The 26,186-nt window shown below is 44.8% G+C and overlaps 1 protein-coding gene across 4 annotated transcripts in view; it reads right to left on the bottom strand.

The window, feature by feature from the left end:
- The window catches only part of Micu1 (mitochondrial calcium uptake 1), a 161,572-nt gene that overhangs the window by 118,163 nt on the left and 17,223 nt on the right, over window positions 1-26,186 (bottom strand). For all 4 annotated transcript variants that reach the window (NM_001291442.1, NM_001291443.1, NM_001359267.1 and 1 more), the window contains exons 2-4: window positions 17,854-18,015; window positions 12,815-12,989; window positions 5,150-5,312 (exon numbers count right to left, since the gene is read on the bottom strand). In NM_001291442.1, the coding sequence (NP_001278371.1) occupies window positions 5,150-5,312; window positions 12,815-12,989; window positions 17,854-18,014 (499 nt within the window). In that variant the 5' untranslated portion in view covers window position 18,015. The remainder of the gene's footprint in view (window positions 1-5,149; window positions 5,313-12,814; window positions 12,990-17,853; window positions 18,016-26,186) is intronic.

The raw sequence follows: 26,186 nt of genomic DNA, 5'->3' as shown, positions 1-26,186 counted from the left end.
GGGCTACAGAGTGAGACCCTATCCCATGGAATATTAAAAAAAATAAAAGGCTATCCCCTATACAACAGCAAGTCATAGCTCTAAATGTCTTCAAAAAAAGAAGAAGAAGAAGAAGAAGAAGAAGAAGAAGAAGAAGAAGAAGAAGAAGAAGAAGAAGAAGAAGAAGAACTGTTTTGAAAGTGCTTTGATTTCTAAACCCCTGCACTAGATGTCAGCCCATGTTTAACTCCCACACAATGCCCAACACCAAGGGCTAGCACATCCCCCTTTTGAAAGCACATAAAATGAACACTTCAAGTTGTATAGACCGTACGCTTACGGTCTGTTACAACTTCGTCACTCTGTTCTTCCAGCTCTGAATCTGCCACCCAGGGATGAGTGTGCTGTGCCCATGCAACTTCTTATGAACAATGAAATCTGAATTGCATGTAATTTTTACATGTTCTAAATATTCTTGTGTTCTTCCTCCCCATTAAAAATGGACAAATTGTTTTGTGTTTGTGGGCCATAAAGAATCAGGGAGTTGGCTGCAGCTGGTCTGCTCTATAGGAAACAGTATTGCAGGGGGTCAAAAGCAAAAGCAGACAGACTGAAACTCTGTAAACAAACCAACAAATCAATAGAAGCAGAACACAGGAGGTATACAGAGGATAACAGTACTACAGACTCAATCATGTGTCACTGACTGAAAGTGTCCTTTTTTTTTTTTAAATTTTATGAATGTGAGAACACTGTAGCTATCTTCAGACACACCAGAAGAGGGCAATGGATCCCATTACAGATGGTTGTGAGCCACCATGTGGTTGCTGGGAATTGAACTCAGGACCTCTGGAAGAGCAGTCAGCGCTCTTAACCGCTGAGCCATCTCTGCAGCCCTGAAAGCATTCTTTATAGGCAAATTACCCTTAGATAGAAAGTCACCCAGGCTGATGCTGTAGAAAGGACGCAGAGACTGCCCATGCCACAGTGTTCTGCCCCAAACTCTTTTGTTCCCTGGAACTGTTAACCACATTCCACACTTCTGGTTACTTGCATCATACAATGGCTGTTAACAAACTTTTGGTTTTGTTTTTTTGGAGACAGGGTTTCTCTGTGTAGCCCTGGCTGTCAGGAACTCAGACATCCACAGGCCTCTGCCTCCTGAGTGCTGGGGTTGAAGGCGTGAGCTACCACGGCTGGTGAAGATGGGTTTTACTATAGTGGAGTCAGCGTCCTTATATCCAGGGATGGTGGTGATGCATCGGCATCATAGCGGAGGGCCGGCATGTGTCCAGGGAGCACACTATGTGATTTTCCTTTTAATGTGCTTCACACTTCCCTACGGCTCCTTTCTCTATACATTTTTGATATTTAGTACACAAGGATTCTTAGTCACCTTTTCACCGAAACTCATTAGCTCATTTCAAATGGTTTAATTTGGGGGCCTTGGAGAGCCTGTGCTCCAAGATTATTTTAAACAGTTCTAAAATGAAGACTCTCACAGATTTAGATCCTCTGGGTATCTTGGGATATAGTATGTGTGAAGTCATGACGAAACAAAGTTGAAATCGGAACGGCTGGCTGGAGACAGAAATCTAAGAACAAAATCGACTACCTTTATCCATTGCCTCACACAGGAGCAGCAGGTTTAATTTTGCTGAATCGACATCCCTGCTAATGAATTCTTGCTAATGAGCAAATGAAAGTGAAGCCAGTTTCCACCCCCTGGGTGACAAAGATCTTTCTCCTTAGGCCAGAGCTGGGTGACCCGGGCAGCGGCTTTGACACACCTGAGCCACATGACCCTGGCAACTCCCTTCTCAGGGCCTGCTTCCTTATGGGTAAGTGGGTGAGGTCAGTCTTTGTTGTTTATTTTTGAGCCAGAGTTTCACTATGTACCTGTGGCTGCCCTGAAGCTCTCCTCCCCCTACGTGTGTGTGTATGGTGTGTGTATGGGGGGTAAGGGGGAATTGGGGGAGCAGGTAGATTTGAGACAGAGTTTTTCTGCGTAACTCTGGCTGTCCTGAAACTTGCTTTGTAGTTCAAGCTGGCCTTGAACTCACAGAGATCCTCTGCCTCCCAAGTGCTGGGATCAAAAGCATGCTTTGCCACCAACTGGCTTGAAACAGAAATCAGCTGCCTTTATCCTTCACCTCACACAGGGGCAGCAGGTTTAATTTTGCTGAATCGACATCCCTGCTAATGAATTCTTGCTAATGAGCAAATGAAAGCGAAGCCAGTTTCCAGTTAGATCTCATTTCACTGTACAGAATTCTCTCTTCCTTCTGATTCTCATAAGAAAAGCACTCGTTCGTTATTCCAGCTTCCCATGAAAATGAGAAGGGTGCTCGGTGTACTGCACTCCCAGTGACTATTCAGTTTATGTAGGACATCTTTCGGTAATTAAGGGGGGGCGGGGCTCAGTGGTAGAGTGTATGTGCTGCGTGCAGAAAGCCTTGCGTTCAATTCCCACCATCGTAAAAACAAATAAGCAAACAGCAAACAGCTACAGAGTTAAATGCCGGAGCGTATGAAGGCAACCGGCAAATAGAATTGTTTTCAAAGGAATAAACATAATATCCCTTAAGTGAGGAAACAGTCCTCCGTGGCCTGTCCTAAAAGTGATGGTTCATTTTCATTGTCACACTGGAAGCAAATTATAGTCTTTAACAGCCCTGATAGAGATGAGAGTTTTATTTGAATGGTAATTGCCTTACAGGCATAAAAATGTTTTGCTATCATAAAAATACGAGAAAATATCTGTGAGCGTCTTTCTTCTGCATACAACCTTGCCTGGATTTCTTCCCTTCCCTGTCACCAAACTAGCTGCCAAAGCAAGCTTCAAAGGATCTCAGGCTTGGAGAGCTCAGTGGCTAAAGGTGCTGGTCACTGAGCCTGCCCACAGGAGCCTGATCCCCACGACCCGCACGATGGGAAGTGAGGACCAACTCCCTCAATGCACCTTTAAATAAATAAATAAATAAATAAATAAATAAATAAATAAATAAATAGAGATATTTTAAAAGGATCTACATCTAAAGTTCAATGCCATTAATGACAAGCTTGGTATATCTTATTATAAAACTCTTTGGAAGCAAAAAGCAACTATGAATATAGAAGAACCTATTGGGAAATAAAGGACCATTTGCAGCACAATAAAATCCATCCGTCTGATTTCAACACTCGTAGTTATTTGGTAGTGTCCTTTTCTAGAACTGTCTGTGTAGTCTTCACATAGATGAAATGCAGAAGACCGAGAAGCACAATAAACGCCATAGAGATACAACCACTGAAAGACGGAGGAGAGAGATTCTGCAGAATAAGACCTGCATTCTTCCACAGGTAAATGATGCAGGCTTGCTAAGAGGTACGGGATCTGTGTGGGAGAATGGAGGTGAGACAGAGGGTCACGGAGCCCAGGTGAGGGCGTGCACTCAGCTCTCCACTCCTTATAGCCCTGGGCTCATTTCTTAGCCCATCCTTGAAGCCAGTTTGTGTAGCAGAACTGGCCGCTCAACAGAGTGGAGAGGAAGGTGCAACTCTGTATCAAATACATTTGTGTTTCCTACACATCCTATACACACAGCCCACTGATGATGTTATCCTATTTTCTGTGCACTGGGGTCAAACAGGGGGTTATCCACTCACAGTGTCATAGGTCAAACAGGGGGTTATCCACTCACAGCGTCATACTGACGTCCAAACATTGCAAATTCTGGAGCATATGGTAGTATAGATGGTAGATTCAGGGTCTTCAGCCATTACTGGTTTATACATTGGCTTGGTTTTTAATGCTTTTTACTTCTTTGTGGGGCTTTTAGTTGCTGCCCCGTGGCCTTTTGCACCACTATAAAGCATATCCTTTCACTACCCCGAAGGACAGGTCTACTAGCAACCAGCTACCAGTGCTTCGGTTATATAGATATGTCTGGACTGCTCTCTTGTGAACCCCAATGGTCCTCGCACTGTCTGCCGCAGGTGTCCTACCTGAGCATACCCAGGGGTGATTACTGTCAGGCTCTTTTGCTCCTGTTAATGAATTATACTTCCTTTTTTGTTAGTATGGCCAGGTAACTGTTAAGGTTGGGTATTTTTATGCTACTGAGGATAAGAGAAATCAGATTCTCTCTTCTCTGGGGTTCAGCTGCTGTTAAAGACTGCAGCCATCAGTCCTTCAGTGACTTCCCCAAAGCATCTCTACAGAAATTACATGCTTGGTCATGTCCTCCTGCAGTTTCTGTTCTACTTAAATGCTGGAGCCAGAAGAAGGGAAAACTGCTGAGTAAGTCGGAATGCACAAAACAAACACTTGAGAGCCAGGTCCGAGCTGGCCACCTCCTCCCTTCCCTCCCAGGCAATCAGTCACACTGTCAGGGCTGCTGTCCTACGGCTGGCTGCTGCTGAGCTGAAAGACTGTGGTAGGCCAAACCACCACAATGCTGTCACCAAAACCTAGCAGACTCACTGCATAGTAAGCACTCCCTGGCTTGTTCGTTGATGAGACTGCAGATCACAGAAACACTGAGTCTTGTCCTCTCATTAGTAGTTGTTCCAAGAGAGCATCTGAGGTGAGGAGCACCCTCCTCAGCCTTCATCCTTACAGTATTTCCCGAAGGCACCCTCAATCCTTTACCAGGATGCTGTGTGTTTCCTGTGGTGGTCTGAATACACTTGGCCCAGTGAGTGGTACTATTTGGAGGTGTGGCCTTGTTTGAGTAAGTGTGGCCTTATTGGAGGTGTGTCACCATGGGCGTGGGCTTTGAAGCTCCACCCAGTGCAAAAGAGTCTTCTAGTGGCCTTCAGATGAAGATGTAGAACCCTCAGCTCCTCCTGCACCATACCTTCCTGGACACTGTCATGTTCCCACCTTGATAATAGACTAAACCTCTAAGCCAGCTCCAATTACATGTCCTTATAAGAGTTTCCTTAGTCATGGTGTCTCTTCACAGCAGTAAAACTAAGATATTTCCACACGCTGTTTATCTTGGCTAGTTCCCCTAAATGAGACATATACACTGGATTGTAGAAGCTGAGCCCGACTCCAAGCATTCAACAGTCAAATGGTGATTTTAACTACTGCCTGGACCCAAGAACATTACTAGGTCCCGAGAAGGGAGCAGTTGAAGCCATGACAGTTATCCCAAACCAGCTTCCCACGCTAGCAACTTACGTTCTGGCTGCTTCTCATTGGGCGTTATGGAGCGCACAAAGTCCTGCGGAGTCATGAACACTTCGGTTTCACCAGGTTCGTTGATTACTTTCAAGGTGGCAAAATATCGGAAAATTTTGTCTGGTGTGGAGTAGGCTCGGATTCGATTCTCATACTCCATCACCTGAAACGAGAAAGTTGGAAGGTGTTGCTATGCTGAGCTGTGCTCAAGGCTCGCCGTTCTCTTATAGTGTTTGTCTTATTTCTGAAATAAGTTCATTATCTCTCTCTAGTTGGAGTTTTTAATATTAAATACGCTCAATTCCAAAAATTTTAAAATTTCTTTCTTGCAAGATATCATTCACACCCTAGTTGAAGTAAGGTTCACAGAACTTTGTTAGAATTCTTTAAAAAATCATTTCCTAGTTACTAAAAGCTAGAAAAACTTAAAAACACCATTAAAAGAATTCAGAAGCCACAGTCACAGGGACCTGCTGCATACAGTAGCCTACAGGCTCTTAAATACCAAGTTTTTAAAAGGGATTTACTTTCTGTGGAATTGCCTGAATAATAAGAGAAATTTCACAGGTTTGGATGGTTAGCAGTCCTTGTAAGGCAAGATCGTTGAAATACCACGGAAAAATAAAATGATCTATGACGGAGGCTTAGTTACTGGCAGGTCTGAAATACTTCGGTGATTCTTTTAGGCAAATCCCCAGCAAGCCTTTACATGCAGCCTCTCTAGAAAGAAACAGAGGTCAGAGCACAAGTGTTTGTACAAGTGACAACACAAATAGTGACATCTCACTCAAAGGTCTGTCATATCACGGTGACAGCTTGCTCTCCTACAGAGCATACAAAGCACTATACCAATTACAGTGCTTTTGGGGAAAAGGTCTTTAGTATTGAATGGTATTTGACAAATTCGTCTTCTTTTTTCTTCTTCTTTCTCCTCCTCTTCCTCTTCTTCCTCTTCCTCTTCCTCATTATTATTTTGAGCAGGGCCTCAAGTATGGCAGCTGGCTTCAAACTCTCTCAGTAGATGACAAAGACCTTGAACTTTGGATTCTTTTGCCTTCAATTCCCAAATGCAGGCATTACAGTGAACACTGCCATACCTAGTACTTTAAAAAGCTCCAGGGAAGCATTCCCAGGGCCACATGAATACAGGAAAGTTCCCACCCAGTGAGTTATATCCCAGTCCTCCATACCTGAGTTTTATAAGCTGGGGCAGCCAGTACTAAATAGTATCTTGTAAAAATGTGTCAATGCAATAAAATCTAAAAACTCATTAGTTCTGTGTCTATAAAGCAGGTAATATTTAAGTTATCAATAATGTTAAATCTGTCCAATTAACACAGCAATTACTGTAGATGTCAACCCCGAACAGTGTCTTTGAGGTCACTGGCAGCAGCTAGGTAACAATGGCCTGAGTTCTACAACCAAATGTGGTTTTAGCAACTGAGAACAAACTGCCAATTTATGACTCCACATGACAGGAATTCGGTGATAATATGCATTAAAATCTGAGATTTTAGGGAGCTGAAGAGATGGCTCTGAGGTTAAGAGCACTGGCTGCTCTTCCAGACAACTAGGGTTCAATTCCCAGCATCCACAACGTGGCTTCCACTCTCTATAACTCCAGGTCTGGGGGATCTGATGCCCTCTTCTGTGAACATGGTGCACAGACATACATTCAGGCACACACTCATATACATGAAATACATTTTTAAAACGATCTCAAATCTGAGATTTCACTGCAGACTAAAAGACTGAGCATGAGTAAAGAGAGAAAGAGCTGCACAATCCCTGCGCAGCCTGGAGGCCTGGAGGGTCTCAGAGCAAAGGTGCGCAACTTTAGCCTGCGCCTTCACTGCCAACACTGGCTAGGGAAGAAGTTAGCTTTCTATGGCTCGTTTATATTTGTTGTGCTAGCTCTAAAGACAGGGGTAAAAGAAGAGAAGAGGAGGAGAGTGAGGTTTGGAATGTTTAGGGCAAGCGGCTTTTGTGAACTAAAATCACCATCAAGGTAGGAGAATACGGTCAAAGTCAGGGGTTTCAAGGTTGAAGACCAGCTTTCCAGATGGTTGCAGGGTCAGTCAATCATGGTACAGACCCCAATCTGAGTATATACATTCCGTTACAGTAATCTTGCTTGTTTTTTTTTTGAGGCAGGGTCCTATGCTATATCCCTGGTCAGCTTTGAACGCCGAGATCTGCCTCCCTGAGTGCCTTCCTTACCACTCGGCTGCTGTCTTGTTAACATGAACTAATGGCTCTGGGTGGTCACAGACTTTTATTCTGAAACAATAGGTCCAGAAAAGTAACAGATGTAGTAGAGCCGCACATTGGCAGAATTTAGTATAAACATGATGGTAGCTCAGTACATACATGCTGCCTTTTCTAGCTTAGCACTGCAGTCTGCCGACTGCTCCACGCTGACTGCCTCTTCCTTCTCGTCACTTGGTGATTTCACCAAGTCATTGCAGAAGGAATTCAGGACACAGAATCCAAGAGAGCAATGTTTGGAGGCAGTGATAGGCTTCTCTGAGGGACATGGGGATGTTCAAAGATTTACTAAGAAAACTGTAATAATTCATTGTCATTTATCAACTTTTCTTAAGCATCTTTATGTTAAGAAACACCTTCCATAAAACTGCTGCGTATAACTGGTTCAAACTCAGGGGCTATTTTTCCTATGTGAACTACACTAACAGGCAGCCAGAAAGGACTTATAACTAAACAGATGAGGGATGGTTTCTCTATAAAATACTCAAAATAACAAATGAAAGAGTCCAGGTATGGTGAAACCTGCCTCTAATCTCAGCACCTGGAAGTGGAGGCACAAGGATCAGAAACTCAAGGTTACCCTCAGCTTCACAGGGAGCTAAAGGTAGCCCAGGCTAGACACCTGGTCAAAAAAGGAAAAGGAAGGATGGGGGTGGAAAAGAAATTACATCATCATCATTTTGCAATCCCAATGGATGGAAAGATCTAGATTTTGACTATCCATAGTGTACTGGCTAGTTTTGTGTCAACTTGACACAGCTGGAGTTATCACAGATAAAGAAGGTTCAGTTGAGGAAATGCCTCCATGAGATCCAACTGTAAGGCATTTCCTCAATTAGTGATCAAGGGGGAAAGGCCCCGTGTGGGTGGGACCATCTCTGGGCTGGTAGTCTTGGGTTTTATAAGAGAGCAGGCTGAGCAAGCCAGGTGAGGCAAGCCAGTAAAGAACATCCCTCCATGGCCTCTGCATCAGCTCCTGCTCCCTGACCTGCTTGAGTTCCAGTCCTGACTTCCTTTGGTGATGAACAGCAGCATGGAAGTGTAAGCCGAATAAACCCTTTCCTCCCCAACTTGCTTCTTGGTCATGATGTTTGTGCAGGAATAGAAACCCTGACTAAGACACATAGCTAAAAGGAAAAATAATGGCTGGAGAGATGGCTCTGTGGTTAAGAGCACTTCCTGCTCTTTCAGAGAGCCCAGCTTCCATTCCTACCCACTACATGCTAGCTTACAACTGTAACTCAAGTTCCAGGGACCTGGTACTCTCTTGTGGCCTCCACAGGCACTGCACACATGTGGTGCACATACATACATGCAGGCAGACACTCATACACAAAGAAATAAATTTAAATACACATAAATATAAATAAATGTAAAACAAAAGAGAAGGAAGAGGAAAAGGAGGAAGAAGAGGAGGAGAACAGGAAATAGTACCACAACTAGTGTGGCTATTGGGACCACACCCACGTCTTATCAAACTTCAGAGTCAAACCAATACTCAAATGATACAGGGACTGAAGGAGCTGAACAGCACTTAAAGTGTCAATAGAATCCAACCACAGGAAACTTGAACGGTTAAACGGCCTGGAGCCTGTCTCCTCTGCATCACATGTATCATTAGGTTGGAGGGAAATAGTTTGATTACAGAGTTCTCGCTTGGTCCTAAGTTCAGTCCTTAGCATCCACGTGGGACGTGGGGAGGGCTAACATTAAAACAGCAAGATGAAATAATCACGTCTCGTGATGAATGCTAGATCCAGATGAGAGAAGCAGAAGAGCTCACTCTCCTGCCCACTACTGTGAAAGGCGGCCAAGGGGAGGAAAGGCGCCTCTATCCTGCTGCTGCTGCTGCTGCTGCTGCTGCTGCTGCTGCTGCTGCTGCTGCTGCTGCTGCTGCTGCTGCTGCTACTGCTGCTGCTGCAGGATCAAAAGGCCAGGAACCGCTAAATCCCTATGTTCTTACTGGCCTGAACACCACACCCGGGAGAGACAAGAGAGCTCTTGGGAGAGGTGGTCTCTTTCAAAAATCGTGCAAACTCCTGAACTCCCATTTACAAACGCCTCCATTCCAGCAGCAGCATACGGAACTCGCCCATCTAACAAGCTGAAAGTGCCTGGTCATTAGGTAGTCCCTCTAGGCCGGGCACTGCCAAGTAACCACCCAGCTGTGTATAATGGCTGACAAGCAGACAGCAGACCACAGCAAGGGAAGCAGATCAGCTTCTGGCCTAGCCTGAGAAGAAAGCGGCCAGTGACGGGATGTCAATAAGAGGCCTCTGTCCTGGGTGGGGTGAAAACCGTTCCTCCCTTGGGGGCAGGGGAACTTCGTCCAGCTGCACATGACCCAGATGCCTCTGAGCCTGTTGACTTCTGCCTGCCTTGTGGCATAAGCAGGGTTTCCCCAAGGCTTCCTTGAGGGGAAGGCCAGGCTGGGACATCTGGTCCAAGGCAAAACTTCCACCATCCTCACCTTCACAGAGGTTAACGCAGAAGACTGAGTAACTAGACAGCTATCAGGACCCATTACAGTGACAGATAATGATGAGTTACACTGTCCCTGGGGAGGCAATGTCCTAAGATCAAAATTAATGGCTTGCACTGCCAGTTTGAAAATGCAAAGTCTAAACAAGTACGCTGCTGAGTTTTCTAAACTTTCCCCAAAATGAAAGGAAGCAATTATTATAAAGATCTATGCTGTATTGGGCCATGGAATACATATACTCTCAGCATTCAGGAAGTGGAGGAAAGAGGATCATTTAAAATAAGGAAAAATAAAACACAGATTAAAAAATCCAATCCATTTGTGGCACCCTGCATATATATTTTGTTATGTAGAAAAGCAGTTTAAACAAAATCTGGACATCACATGTGAAAAGCAGAAGCAAGGGTGTGGATAAAAGCTAAACATGATATTGTGGCCAAGTAAGAAAGAACTTCCTCATAGTAAAACACGGCTGCTCGGGAAGGACATACGGCTGCTCGGGAAGGACATACGGCTGCGTCCCAGCACACCCGGGAGACACGAGAGAGCTCTTGGGAGAGGTGGTCTCTTGCAAAATGATGCAAACTCCTGAACTCAGGAGAAGAGAGAAGGTTCCTAAAAGTTTACAACTTGAAAAAATGTAGTTTATCACACAGTCTTTCTCCATGTTCTCTCTCTCTCTCTCTCTCCCTCCCTCCCTCCCTTTCTCTCCCTCTCTGTGTGTGTGTGTGTGCATATGCACGCGCGCTTGTATGTGCATGCATATGGAGATCTGAGAATGACTAGAGGAAGTTGATTCTCTCTTCCAACATTTGGGTTGAGGTTCCAGAGATCAAACTCAGGTCACGGGCTTGGTAGCAAGGGCCTTGACTCATGGAGCCAGGCCTAGTCTTTTCTTCATAAAGAAGTATTCAGTAAAATTTTTGGTTTTACTTATTAGATATATTTGTATATACTTTGTAATTTTTGCTTTTATAGACTGTATATTTTCTGATTTTAAAAAACTAAAATACTAAAAAACTTGGCATTAATAAATTGTGGCTATGATTATTAAATTATAGACAGAAGAATTCTTACCATATTTATGTTACTTAAAAGAAAAAACAAAGACCCAACAGAACAGAGACGTGAGAAAGAATGAGACAGACTCTTGGGGAGTGACACGCACAATGAGCGTCCCTGAAGAGAGGGAGGGGAGACAGCTCTTCCTGTGAGCCTAGGTAGGGAAGAATAAGAACTATTCCTGACAGAGCTCAGTTAGGTTTTATAGCATCAGGAGTTACAAATTCATAAATCACACTGGTAGCTTTAGTGTCACTGCGATGCAGGAGTCCTTGTCATCTGCTACAGAGAAGGCGGGGCTATAAATGGAAGCAGCTTAATAAATGTTGATTTGATTTTGACTGTTTCAAGTTATCTAAGAAACAACCCTTCTGAGTGTTGCTGAAACACAGAGTCCAGTGTCTGACATCACGAGCGTTATTATAGCCAAACTTAAACTTTTCTGAGGTAAAGTGGCAGTGCCCTGAGGCTGTGGTCATAGTTTAGGCTGTCCACAACTATTTCCTTTCTGGGAATTGTATGTTCCTCCACAAATATTATTGTCCCGTTATTTTCTGCTTTAGTGGTTTGCTTTGACATAGCAAACCAGAAATATCACAAATTCAGTATATCTATGATAATGAGTTTAAAAAAATTTCTTTTTAAAAATTTATATATGTGACTATACTGTAGCCATCTTCAGACACACCAGAAGAGGGCATCAGACCCCATTACAGATAATTGTGAGCCACCATGTGGTTGCTGGGAATTGAATATGGGACCTCTGGAAGAGCAGTCAACTGCTCTTAACCACTGAGCCATCTTTCCAGCCCCATCTATGATAATGTTAAGCATTAAGAAGACCCATAGCCAAGTGTGGTTAGGCACACCTTTGATCCCAGCACTCTGGAGGCTGAGGCAGGCATACCTCTGTGAGTTCAAGACCAGCCTGGTCTACAGAGCAATTTCCAGGACAGTCAGGACTACATAAAGAAACCCTGTCTTGAAAGACTAAACCAAACCAAACCAAACCAAAACAAAAAGGAAGACCCAGAAAGCAAGAATCAGCTTACTATTTGGACTGAAAGAACAAAGAATATGTTCACCCTAAAGAAGAATGTGTTTACCCTGATAACCCTCGACCCTGTTCCTCCCTTTGACTCCACCTTGAATAGTAGTTGAGATGAAAACATTCCACCTGGTAGGGAAGCTCCTGAAGACAGAAGGTAAGCAGCTCAATATAGCTCCAGGAAGGCCCAGAAACTGCCCAGATTCACCAGGCCCCTCCCTCCCGAGGGTAAATAGTGCAGACTGTCAAGAGTTGCTGTCAGACCAGCCACTGAAGCCGCAAAGAAGCAGAGACCAGCCAAGGAGCCTACGGGAAACAAAAACCAGGTAGGCTACCTGGCAGAGGTTTAGAACATCGGAGGTACCCGGAAGGGAAATTCTCCAACTATTGAGCTGCCTGCAGGCAGTGCAGTGTGCTCCAGGCTCCCAGCTTTGGAGAGCTGTGCCTGTGCTGGGTGGTTTTTGAGTCATTTCTACTCCTGTAAAAAACTACTCACCCATGGCTCTATTAATCATCCCAATAAAACACACTAGGTCACCAAGTTAGCCTTTGGTGGGATCTGTACTTTAGTCTGCTGTGGGCTCTGTGTGTGTGTGTGTGTGTGTGTGTGTGTGTGTTGTGACTCCCCAGGAAAAGTCTGTCACACAACACTTCACACTCTGAGGTACCTTTGGCTTACATCAATAATAAAGAGGTGAGGAGCCCAGGAGGGACTGTGACCTGTCTAAAACAGGACTAGGAGATGGGCAGCGTGACGCCCCTCTAGGACACAGTTTTGATTCACTAGCAAAACTCTGTTCCGTACTTTTCTGTCTCTGAATCCAGAGCGCTTCTTCTTCTTGTCCTCAGGATAAGGCTCTGCCGCAGCATCTGCAGCCCTTCCTTCACGGCTGGACACTTCCCCGCTGTCTTTGTTTCTCTCTTTATCTTCTGTGTCAGGCTTCTTGCTGTTAACGCATGGTGGAGATTCTGCGTGAGCCCTGGTGGTGCAGAAGAGAAGCCTAAGTTAAGCATGAAACTCCATGACTTTAAGAAGTACCCACACCCAGCTCAGAGGAGCACTAATCACATGTGTCACGAATCCCATGAAGAACCTCCTAAAACAGCCAAAACCACTCGGCACCCCCTGTGTTACTCACATGCATGAAGCAAAAGCAACGGCCTGCTAAGTAAAGTAAGTTAGGCACAAAGGGCGAACACTATACAAGTGCGTTGCCATGAGTTATCAAGCTCGGTTAAAGCACAGAGCACGTGAGGGATGCAGTGTGGTTAGTTACGGGGTGTCAGGTTGTAACGGTCTGAAGGCGGCAGAGGAGGGCAGAGGAAGCTGCTCTTTAGTCGGGTCATCACTTCATGCTCATTCCCATTTCATGGGAAGGTCAGCTTTGTTTTTGAGACTTATTTACTTTTATGTGTACGAGTGTTTTCCTGAATGAATGTCTGTATATCATGTGCGTGTGTGTCTGTGTGTATTTGTGTGTGTGTGTGTTCAGTGTCAGCAGAGGTCAAAAGAAGGCACTGGATGCCCCGGGACTGGAGTTTCAGACTGTTAGTAGTCACTAACAGTGGTTACTGAGAACTGAACCAGGGTCTGAATCTGCTCTCAGCCTCTGTGCCATCTTCCCCAGCTCTGGGACACCATCTCATGCTTACTTTCCAATGAGTAAAGCATTTCATTCTTTTTAATAAGCACATCACCTCACTCTTACGAGAGGAGGAAGTTCCAGAGCCCTAATTCACAACAAGAATATATTTAATATGAATAAAATGTCTTTAAATGGTTAAAATGAGAAATGCTATATATTGTTTACAGTAATAAAAATAGAAATAAAATAAAAACAAGTAAAAACCAAGTAATAAAATTTCTCCCTTTGTGTGTGTTATTATGTATGTGTGTGTGTGTACATGTATATATGTGTGTGTGATATGTGTGTAAAAAATGCAGAAGTGCACGCATGCATGTGCCATGCTAGTGTGTGCTGGTCAGAGGACAAGCCCAGATGTTGTCTTCATCTTTCACCTGCTTGAACAGGGTTTCTTGGTTGTTTGTGGCTATGAACATACTCCGGCTAGCTGGTCCATGAGGTTCCGGGGATTCTCGGGTCTGTTTCTCACTTCCCTGGAAGATGGCAGATGCCCTTCCTTCCACTTTTGGGTTTGTGTTTTGTGTGAGCTCTTCACGATTGTATGACAAGCACTTTACCCACTGACTGACTCCCTACACCCACTAATAAACCCTAAACAATCAAATGTGCTGGGTGTGGTGCTTACACCTGCGATCTCAGCGCTCACAGCACATATCAGAGCAGCCTGATCTATACAGCAAGCCCAGGCCAGCCAGGGCTACACAGTGAGATCCCGTCTCAAGAACCCAAATCAAAACAAATCAAAACACCCCAAAGATGCTTCCCCTATCAACGTATCCTTATTCTTTTAGGTTGGCCAGTACCTTTTACAAAGAAAACACAGAATGTGTGTGACTGATGAAGGAGCATCAACAAAAGTCCTCAGCTGTGCTCCCAGAGAGGGAGGGGCAAGAGGGGGAAGGGAGGGGGAGAACAAGGGAGAATAGAGTACACTGCTACTAGTGTACTAGAATAATGGAAGAGCCTTTTTCTCAGATTCTTGTTTATTGAAAATAATATCTTTCAAACACTATTATATTTCTTTGTTTGGTTTGGTTTTCTGAGACAAGGTCTGTCTACATAGCCCTGGCTATCTTAGGACTCACTATGTAGATATACGGCAGGTCTCCAATTCACAGAGATCCACCTACCTTTGTCTCCCAAGTGTTGGGATTAAAGGTGTGCAGCACCACACCCAGATCAAAGTAAACTGTTCTGATCTAGGTTTCCCTCCCTCATCTCCTCCCAGGTCCTCCCCATTTCCTCCCAGGTCCTCCCTGTCTCCCACCTTCCAACTCTACACCTTCCTTTTCTCTTGCTTTAGAAAACAAACGGGCAAATAGAAAAAAACAAAACAAACAACAAAGAAAAAGCAGAGAAACACAGACAGACACACAAACACACACATATACCATAAAAACACAAAATTGGAAATCATAACGTATAAGCAAAAGCTTGGGCAAAGGACTTGCCCTTAAGAGTGGCTCATATAACCAATGAAACTCCCTTGGAGAAACAAATTTTTCCTTTGCCAGCAGTTGTCAGGTGGAGACAGCCTCTGAGTTAGGTTTCTGAGACAGGGACTCTGCCTCAAGAGGAGACCCACAGGCAGATCAGATGTGATCTGTTTCAATTAGTTTCCAGAAGCACATTTTGAAACATTATTAGGCTTAACTATCTTGTAGGATGTGGCTTCTCTTGATTTAGAACACCAGGGTTCTCATTGTAGGTCACTGTGAATCCTGTGTGCCAGTCCAACCTTGTTTTTGTCTTTTTAAGCAAAGTCATGCTCAAGTAAATACATAAGGCACCAGCCATGGAATCCACAATGTGGGCACTGCACGAAGGGCTTCGGTTACAAAGAAAGGTAAATTTAAGTAGGGAAGGAAGCAAAACGAGAAAGAAATGTGGGGCAACAAAAGGAACGGAGAACTCAGGATGGAAACCTCTTGGGAAGATGCAAAAATGTCTCTCAGAATTTCTCAGGAGGACAACATGGCACCAACTCCGATGTCACCAGTTTATTAATACCCTTCAGTTCAAGCCCACAGTGTGAGGAAAGAACAACTCTAGCCACTGACCTCTGACAAAGACAGACAGACAGACAGACAGAAAGACACACACACACACCCCTCTGACAATTTCACACACTGTAGATAGTATGCTACTCCCATGTCCGTTCTTACACCCCTCACACTGCTGTCAATCCCCCATTAGAAGTTTCTTTCCTACATTCAAATCTTTTTGGTTTGTCTACTGAGTGTAACCAGGGCCATCTGTGTGGTCTCAGGCTTAGAGCCATCTGTCAGACTGGTGGATTACCAGCAAGTATACAACTAAACACAATGGCTGCCAGTTTCCTTTTGTTGTTGTTTTTTGTTTTGAGACAGGGTCGGTCTCTCTAGTCCTGGCTGTCCTGGAACTCCCTGTGTAGAGAAGGCTGGCCTCAAATTCACAGAGGTCCGCCTGCCTCTGTCTCCGGAGTGCTGGGATTTAAGGTGTGCACCACCACCACTTGGCTTGTGTCAGCCTTCCGAGAGGGGGATGCTTTCCACATTTTTAAATAGTTGAAAGTTATCAATAATATTCAGTTCCCAGCACTCATGTCTGAGGCTCACAAGCACCTGTAACTCCAGTTCCAGGGGACCCAATGCCTTCTTCTGCCTCTGCCAGATTCCTTCACACATGTGCACATACCCACACACAAATATACACACACGTACGCATAAGTAGAGATCTTTTTAAAAGGAATTTCATTTTTAGTGGCAATTTGAATAGACAATTCACAAAGAAGGCCAAAGAAATGGCCACCAATTCTGGGAAGAGGCTTAGCATCGTCAGCTGTTCGGGAAGCAGGAAGCCAAGTGTTCTGACCAGATATCATGAGCAAGTGGGAACAGGATCCCTGCCCAGCCAGACTGCGCTGGTGCACTGCCGAGAACCCACTGGGAAACGGTTTGGCTTTTATATTGTTTCAAGTACTAATTTTATTTTATCACCCTTATTTATGTGTGGTGAGGCGCCCACCACCGTGAGTGTGGAGGTCAGAGAAGAACTCTGGGAGTTGCTCTCTCCCACCATGTGGATCCCAGGGGTCAAACTCAGCTCACCTTGTCTGGTGACAGAAGCCTTTACCCTCTGAGCCATCTCACTGCCCTGGTTTGGCAGTCTGGAATCAAGGTTACATTTTCCTGGCAAATATATTCCTAGGTATTTAGCCAAAGAGAAGGGCATATGAATTTCAAGGTGGCTTCTATCAATGAGAACAAACAGGTAGAAGCAAGGAAACCGTAGCTGGATAAATGGTGCCGCCCATATGAAAGAGCACCACTTGACTGCAAAAGAACTCTGACTTCTGATGCAGATGGATATATCAGGCTAAGTTAAGGAAGGCAGATGCAGCCAAGCATACATTGTTACTTTGCCATAAGTTGTTTTAAAGTCAGGCTGCCTTCAAACTGTCAATGCTCCTGCCTCTGTAATCCCTAGGACTGTGATTCGAGGCTATGCCACCAACCTGCCTCCAAGAAATAATTTTTCATGTCCTCACTTACGTCATATTTCAGAAATATAAATCGATAGTGACAGAAATCAACTCACCAGTGGCTTGGAATTGTGGGTGACGTTACCTAGTGTGGAGGGCACTATCGGTTGGTAGAAATGTTCTATTTCTTGATTTGGGGGGTGGTTACAAAACTATATGCATTTGCTAATAATCATGGGACTATTTGTTTTACATGGGCACACTTTATCACATACTTATTCAGTAGGACTAATTTTTAAAATGTACTGTTTTGGGAAGCCAGGTATCAGGACAGTAACTGGAAGACAGGGTGGATGAGACAGAAGACACATAGTATGGCAGAGGCAGAGGAACTGAAGCCTGTGGCTTGCCACATTTTCTGTTCTCTCCAGGGAAGGTTCCACAATGAGGAAGAAAATGACCAGGTGATATAAGAGTACAAGGATTAGTTTCCTGTGGCAACTTAGTTCCTAAGTTTGAAGTTTCAGAAAACATCCCTTTTCTAAAGCAATGTTTCATTTCGATGAAAAATGCAGCAGGGGCAGCAGGCAGCGCTTGAGGAGCTGTTTGGTCTCCACTGCTCTGGCAGGGGGACACGACTAGCTGATAAACCTTATTCCATAGACCAACATCATCAATACCAAACAATTCAGCAAAGAAATTCTGATGTAAAAGCAAGCCTGAAATAACACTCACTTCTTCCACAGGAGACCGGTACTTGCAGTCACTGCAGATGCTCCCAGGAACGCCACCAGCATCAATCTTCGTTTGGTCTGTGTGGGCTGTGATGCCCCATGGTACCAGCGAGAGCCCACAGCTAGTTCTGCCAACGCAGAAAGGGTGTTAAGACGAAACATCCTGTGGACAAATGATAGAAACGTCACTTTTAGATGCTGCCGGTGGTGACGATAATGATCATGATGGTGGTGGTGGCAGCTACATCACCAAACGCTGATGAAATACTATCAGACACCATACTGTTTTGCAGTTAATTGGCCTCAGAACAACTTATGAGAACAGAGCTACTACTTAACTACTTATAACTCAAAGGAATCAAAGTTAAATTTGAAGACAGAAACTACGTGCTAAGTTAAACAGAGAAATCCTGATCTAAAATACAGTTAATTCTAACAGGAGGGTTAACCAGATGTAAAGAGATGGCAGCTCAAGCAGCCATGGATTCCAGGCCTAATGGAGAGCATCCAAAGGGGCCAGCCCAACCAGGGATGATTCCCAGATCTTATGGAGAGGACAAAACTATGGAAACTTGGGAATTTTACCGAGGTATCATATCAGCAAAATGTACTAGAAAGCCATTTTGGGGGAATGCCAGGAAAAGCCACAAGAACTCATGGCAGGAGAATCTGTTGGTCAGGCACTTGGATCAGGGGAAGCTCCTGAATGTCCCACTGAGGTGCGAACAGCACAGAAGTAACAATGAGAGCACACAGAATCAGAAGGGACAGCTCTCCCCCTGCACGCCCGGCTCCTGGTGAGAAACAGGAAATTTAAAGGGAGAAAGTTGCTCAAGTGTGACTCGCGCCTGAAAATCCATGGGAGAAAGCAGTGGGGTCCAGAGCTTGAAGCTAGACGGTGCCACATTGTAGCTGGAAGTTCTTGCTATTTCATGCCTTAATGCTGAGAGGTGCTTCCATTAAAGCCATTGAAGTTTGATTTAACCCTTTCTCACTGCTAGCCCTGGGAAAGCTCCCTCCCTACCAGATTCTTTTCATGTCACAGTTAAAATATAAATACTAAAGAAAGAAATTCCTTCAATGCAGTGGTTCTCAACCTTCCCAATGCTGCTACCCTTTAATACAGTTACTTGTGTGTGGTGACACCTCCCCCCCATCATAAAGTTATTTTCATTGCTACTTCAGAACTGTGATTGTGCTACTGCTATGCATCATAATGTAAATATCTGATGTGCAGACTATCTGATATGCTACCCCTGTTAATAGGTCATTAGAGAACCCTCTGGGCTAAGAACCACTGCTTTAACGTTTTGTTTAGTATTGGGACCTCATCAAGATGGTACCAAGAGTGAAGTCCCTGCCCTTCTCAATCACCAAAACAAGGTTTCAAAGGCTGAGAACGCTGTGCTGACATCCATAGAGCAAACCAGAGTGCATGACACCCACCTTCCTGGCAGCCTGGACACGGAAGCAGCTCACATACTGTCTGAAGGGCGCCCTCAAGAGAAATAAGCCTGGGCACTGAAAATCATCAAGCTCCCCCAAGGAGCACGGAAGACAGCACACCCGTGCTCCCTACAGATGTCAAGGATGCCTGACACAGCTGTGCAGAAGCTCTTGTGTCACCCGATGAGCTCTGAAGGAAAGGAGGCCTGCGTCCCTCCTGAATACCCTTCCCATTGGGTCCTGCTGACTAACTCTAAATAGACTTTTTTTTCCATCATAAGACAGACACATCCATATTTGTTCGTATTACTGCTCAACACACACTCAACTTCACAGCCCGCATCCCAGAGGCGAACTCTGCTTTCCTAATCTTTTAATTTGGGGTGCGTGTCTCATCGTGTCCCTCATTCCGAGGAACACAGAGGAGTTCTGCAAAGTCCTTTTAGCACATGCTGCTGTTAGTCTTCCTCTGTGACACCTAGAGACCATTCTGGAAGTAGACACTGGCCCTTCCACCTGGCTTCCACAAGAAAGAGGCTTGAACAAATCACTGTCCGCTCCAGCTGAAACAGCTGAGCATGGCAGACCTTCAGGTCGCTGCTGAGAAAAGATGTCTGACAGTGAGAGCCACAAAAACTGGGGGCTCTTCACGGCCTCAGCCGAGAACAAATTCAACATCCAACAGAGTGACTAAGGCACTTTCTAAAAATGACCTGATTAAATCCATGCTGGCCGGCCATGAGAGTCATCTGAAAGATGACCAATAGTTTAGGTTCTAAGGAAGCAAGACATATTTGAAACATTCTTTTTACATTTTTATTACATGCTTAAGTGTGTGTGTGTGAGTATGCATGTGTGTGTGTGTGTGTGTGTGTGTGTGTGTACATGCACAGATGCCATGGCATATGTGTGGAGGCCAGAGGAAAACTGACAGAAGTCAGTTCTCTTCTATCCCCAGGTATATCCCAGATATTGAACTTGGGCTGTTAGGCTTGGTGGCAAGGGCCTTTAACAGCTAAGCCATCTTGCCGGCTCCTTGAAACATTTTAAAACGGCATTTCTAAAATGCTACCTAACGAAGTACAAACAAATTCTAAATGGGCGCGAGGGAGTCATGGAGGGCTCCATGGTACTTTACAAACACAAGGATCTTATCAGCTCCCAGAGTCCATGTTGATTTGTAAGCCTCGCAGACTGGTGCGTGCCTTTCATAGTAGCACTTGGGCGATAGAAGCCAGCCTGGTCTGCATAGTAAGTTCCAGGACAGCCAGGATTACACAGTGAAACCCTGTCTCAAAACAATAACTAAAACCCAACAAAATAAATCAGGACAGGCAGATAGATCACTGGGCAGCTTTGACAAACTTTGGGCCAGGGATACCCCGTCTCAAAAACAAAACAAGAACAACAAAACCCCACAACAATAACAACAAAAAATCCACAGCCAGATGGTAGATGGTGCCTAGAGAACATGGCCAAGACCGAGGCTGGCCTCTGGCCTCCACATGCAGACATCGACACAGCAACAAAGACTAGAAGTGGCAGAGGCGCTCAGTCAGCTTTTATCTCTCTTCACTGTCAGCCTCAGATCAGCTCAAAATTCTGATGGAAGGGCAGAAAGTCAGGGACAGCCCCAAACCTTAGGCTCTTTTTAGACAGTTCTATCAAGAGAATTAATGGAGAATGATTTTTTTTTCCCTCTCAGCAATGACCTGGAGGCCACAACTGGTCCTTCCTCCTTCTCTCTCTCCACAGGAAGGCAGAGCCCTTACTTAACCTTTGGTAAGGAATGCACTGAGTTAGTCACCTCTCCCTCTGTGCATGCATGGTGTCCACCCTGCATAGCACACTGCTCTGTAATTTAAATGACCCTGGACTTGGCATGCATCTACCCAGGGCAATGTATTTACCCAGAGACCTGCTTCCTGACTCAGCTCTGAGTTCCTCCAAATGTTTTTCCCCCTTTTGTAGACACACAGTTGGGCACAGCTAGGCATAGACTATTTAACTATTTATTTCCACAAGAGAAACATCTGTGTAGTATTAATTACACAGGTCCTTACTCCTAATATTTATGTATGTTAACAACCTCTAATTTACTAAAATAACTGTGTTTGGCTATCGGGACTCATGTCAGATCCAGTCACTGGCCTGTTACTGACTCTTCCCTGAGACTGAGGGAGGATCCCAGGCCAGGCTCACTGTCAACGCAGGAACTTTATCTGCTGTCCATATAGACAGAATGGGGACACATTTACTTTCTGTGACTTAAGCTTCAGAAACACAATTCCAGCAGCCTCCCCTCCCCCATCCCAGAGCTCATCTCCCATTTCTGCACATATGCTAATAAAATCCAAAGGAGGCCAACCCTTATCTTTTCCTCCTACCATATAACTTCTTACTCTTTCCTTTTCTGGTTCATTTTTAAATGACCATTTCCCAGATGTGCGCATGTGTAGATATGAATAGCTTTGCTTCTGACAACAGCAACAAAGAGCACAAAGAGCACACACAGTGGAGGGACTGTGGTCATCACCAGAAGGAAAGGGCCCTAGGGGATTCTCAAGGTGACAAAGAGGAGTAGAGCCAGCGCACAAGCTGAAGAGCTGCTCTGGCAAGACCGGGAGACTAGATCAGGCACTCAGAGATCTTCCTGATTGAGTGTGGCTGATCTCAATCGGGAAGATCTCTGAGTGCCAAACTGAAGAGTTTTTATCACATACACACACACACATACACACACACACACACACACACACACACACACACACACACACACACACAGAGAGAGAGAGAGAGAGAGAGAGAAATTTTTTCTTTGAAAAAAAAATCTCTTGTAATAAGAAAGCATGGCCTGAGAGAAGCAGCCCTGGAGAACGATGGGGGTTGGGGGATGGTAGAACGAGGGCTCAGAGGGTAGAGGACACAGAGCAAGCCTGACAGAACCCACCTTCAAAAAGCCAGACGTGGTGGTGTACACCTGAAATCCCAGAGCTCCTCCTTCAGAACAGGAGGTGCAGGCAAAAGAACCCTTGGTTTCAGCAGAAGATTGAATTTAATTTTAAGGTCCACTCTTTGAAATGAACTCATTTTTCCTATATGTAGATGACATACGTATGTTAATAACCTGCCATTTTATTTTCTTTCCTCCACTAATCTATTTTTCATTCCAATGAGCCCAACTGAAGACCTTGGAGAAGCTAAAGGAATAATAGTTTTCCTTCCCCACCCATTTTATAAGTAGCCAGCTGAAAACACTGAGTTGTGTGTATGGCTCAGCAGCAGCATTAAGCCCCCAAGTCCACAAGCATGATCAGGGTTCTGGTACACAGTCTACCAAGAGAGCTGAAGTGCCTTAGTCTCACAGAACGCCTGTCACTGTTGAGATGGGATTTCACTACATTGCCCAGGCTGGCCTCAAGCTCCTGGACTGAAGCAATGCTCTTGCCTCAAGCTTTCTGAGTAGCTGGAACCAGAGTCACTAGTACACCAGACGAGCAGAGCATCTTGAAGGCAAATCCGAGTTAACAGGAGGGCAGTCTCCAGAGAATGATTACAAAAGGCAAACTGTAAAAGGAATTACAGGTGAGGGAAAAGAAACTCTCTTTCTAGATCTTTTCTTTTTATTGGAACTCTAAAATATTACTATATAGACACATATTCTGTTATATTTTAAAATTTTAAAAAAAAATCCTTCTCTGGTCTGGCAAGATGGCACACCAAGTGTCTGTGTGTAAAACCTTGACCTGAGTTTGCTCCTCAGATCCCATACAGGACAGAGAACCACCTCCCCAAAGCTGTCCTCTGACCTCCATAGGCACGATGTGGCACTAGCCTGCACACATTACTGACTTAATAAATAAAATGAAAAAGACGTATGTCCTCACTTGAGCCCATACCCGACAGTTACTGCCTCACCACTCTGTGCTTACTCAGTGGCATCTTTCCTCAGTGGTCTCTCCTCAGATTCCAGCCTCTGTGTAACTCACCACAGTGAGATTTTCAGCCCGGCTGATCCACCCGACGCCACTCTTACTGTTATCACAATTGATATGACATTCTTATCAGGGTAGTCTTCATATTGTCAAACCCTAGCTAATGTCTGTCCTGATCCTGCTTGATTTTAAGAAGCCCTTGAAAATATAATTACTCCTTTACCCTCAACATAGTCAGACACCACTCTGGGTCATGGTCTGCATCTGTGAATGGATGCTCAGATTGTTTAATCCCAGCACGTGGGAAGCACAGGCTGGTGGATCTCAAGGAGTTCACGGTAAGCCTGGTCTACATACATATCAAGTTCTAGACTAGTCAGGACTACATAGTGAAATTATCTATCTCATTACTTACATAGACAGACAGACAGACAGACAGACAGACACACACACACACACACAAGCTCAATGATACCTTAGATTATGTAACTGTAACTCTACAGTGTTCATGAACCACTTCAGAATGCATCCTCACAAATAAGTGATGACTGTCCATGCATGCTATAACATCACATTCTCCTCATTCTGTTGATAAGTTGTGGGAATCTTTCTAGAATAAGATCTTCAATACCAGATGGAGAGGGAAAGAAGCGATGTCACTGGTGGACACCAGCGAGAGTGGAAGAGAGACGTCACCAGGGCACTGAAGCCAGGATGGTTCCCGAAAGCCTTCCCTCAGGTCCAGCTGCAGTCTCACTTACACTCCGAAGCCACAGTGGGATGAGCAGCAAGAGCTTCCAGAAGCCTACATGGCAGTCAGCTTTTTTCAAAGGCACGCACACATGCTATAGTTGACATGTGTAAGCGCGAGTGGTCAGGCTGTTAAGGGCAATGTTTCTCCAGGTTGTTTTTTTTAGGCAGCAAGTGAGATCATGTTTGGCCACAGGCAGCAGCAGCAGTGCTTTACATGGGTCTAACAGCTGTTCTTCCTTGCCTCCTTCCACTTTCCTACGACTGGCTCTCTCTGCTTGATGCCTACCTACTGTGCTGGCTGGTTTTATGTCAGCTCACACAAGCTATAGAGTGACCAGAGAGGAGGGAACAATAGCTGAGAAAATGCCTCCATAAGATCAGGCTGTAAGGGGTTTGCTTAATTAGTGGTTGATAAGGGAGGGCCCAGCCCATTGTGCACGGCTCCATCCCTGGGCTGGTGGTCCCGAGTTCTGTAAGAAAGCAGGCTGAGCAAGCCATGGGGAGCACCCACTCACCTGTATCCCTCCATGGCCTCTGTGTCAGCTCTTGCCGGCTTGAGCCCGTCCTGACTTCCTCTGGTGATGAACTGTGACATGGAAGTGTAAGCTGAGTAAACCCTTTCCTCCCCAAGTTGCTTTTCTGCCATGGCGTTTTATCAAAGCAACAGAAACCCTAATAACTAAGACAACTACTTGTCAAAACTCTCCAAGGCTGTCTGAGGAGCAATTTTCCCTTTCTACCCTCTTATCTAGACAACCTCCTTAAATCCTACATCTTTAGGTTGCATTTACATGTAAATTCTTCTCCAAAGGTCATCTCTAGCCTATGCTTCCCATAAGGTCACAGCTAGATTGAAGCCCCACCTTGACGGGCATCTCCAATCTAGGTTAGTCCTTAACAGATCCTGATTTTACCAATTTACTCCCCTCATCTCTAAAACCAAACGTCTAGTCAGTCAAGCCCAGAAGCAGGAGTAAGTCACCCTTGGCTTCTTCCCTCTTAAACTATCAGACTCCATCAGAAAATGCCTGGGACCCTCATTCTAAAAAAACTACATAAATCCATATAATTTATTCCCCATGAAAAGTATTGGATCGACAACTCTTAAAAGCTAAAGCAAAATCTGCAGCCTGAACCTAATTAGGTCAGCTGCTTGCTAAGAGCATGTGCACACAGACAGACAGACAGACAGACAGACATAAAGTCAACATTTTTCCTATTATTCAAGTGACAGTTGTAACCCCTATATTGTCAAAGCATGGTATTTTAGAATCATCTGTCCATGGACATGCTCTAAAAACAGAACAGAACACACAACCTACTAAAGGTTCTTCAGACAGAAGAACCATAGAAGAGGAAGCCTGGGGAAGTCAGGACGAAACCAGAAATGGTTTTCATCACGCCTGAGTGCATCAGGGGCCCCAGGTATGATCACCGCTGGAATTACATGCTGGGGGTGAAACTGCCCATCCCAAGTGCCCTGGCGCATCTCTCAGGAGGAGGACGATCCAGTTCTGGTAACTGGGCGCACACACACTGATATCTGCCCATGCACATTTCCTGCCTTTTGCTTTTATTATGTCTAAAAGCTGTAATTCTGCCGTGGGCAAGACGACAGATATTTTCTCTCTAGTTTTGGACAAAACTGTAAATAAATTCACTTTTCCATGTATATATATTATACTGCTTTCTCTTACTGTGGGTGAGTCGCCCAGAGCTGGGCTCTATGGCTGGGAACTCTGGTAACATGATCAGATCAGACTGCTGTAATTCTTATCTTTATCGCCTCCACCCTACATGAGTTCTTGGCTGAGACCAAGGAAAACATGAGAGCATACAGGTCCTGTACACACAGGGGAAAACTCGGGGACGAGCAGGTCTCAAACATTTGTTTCAGAGGCAGACAAGAATCCCATCCACCTCTGGAACAAGGCGGCCCCTTTAAGGAGAGGACCAGAGCTGGAGGTGCAATGCAGTTGTCGAGACTTATGGAGTAAAACCAAGATCCTATGCTTTCAACAGAGGAATGGATGAAGAAAACATGGTCAGCAAATACAATGGAATTTCCCCAGCCATAAAGAACAAGTTATGTTGCAGGAAGATGGACAGAATTGGAAGATGATCGCAGGAAGTGAATTAAGCCTGACTCAGAAAGACAAAGAGTGCATGCTTTCTGTAACTTGTCTTATATAGATGCAGA

This window comes from Mus musculus, chromosome 10, assembly GCF_000001635.26.
Source record: "Mus musculus strain C57BL/6J chromosome 10, GRCm38.p6 C57BL/6J".
NCBI classification, from domain to species: domain Eukaryota; kingdom Metazoa; phylum Chordata; class Mammalia; order Rodentia; family Muridae; genus Mus; species Mus musculus.
This window is presented reverse-complemented; position numbering and strand designations above follow the sequence as displayed.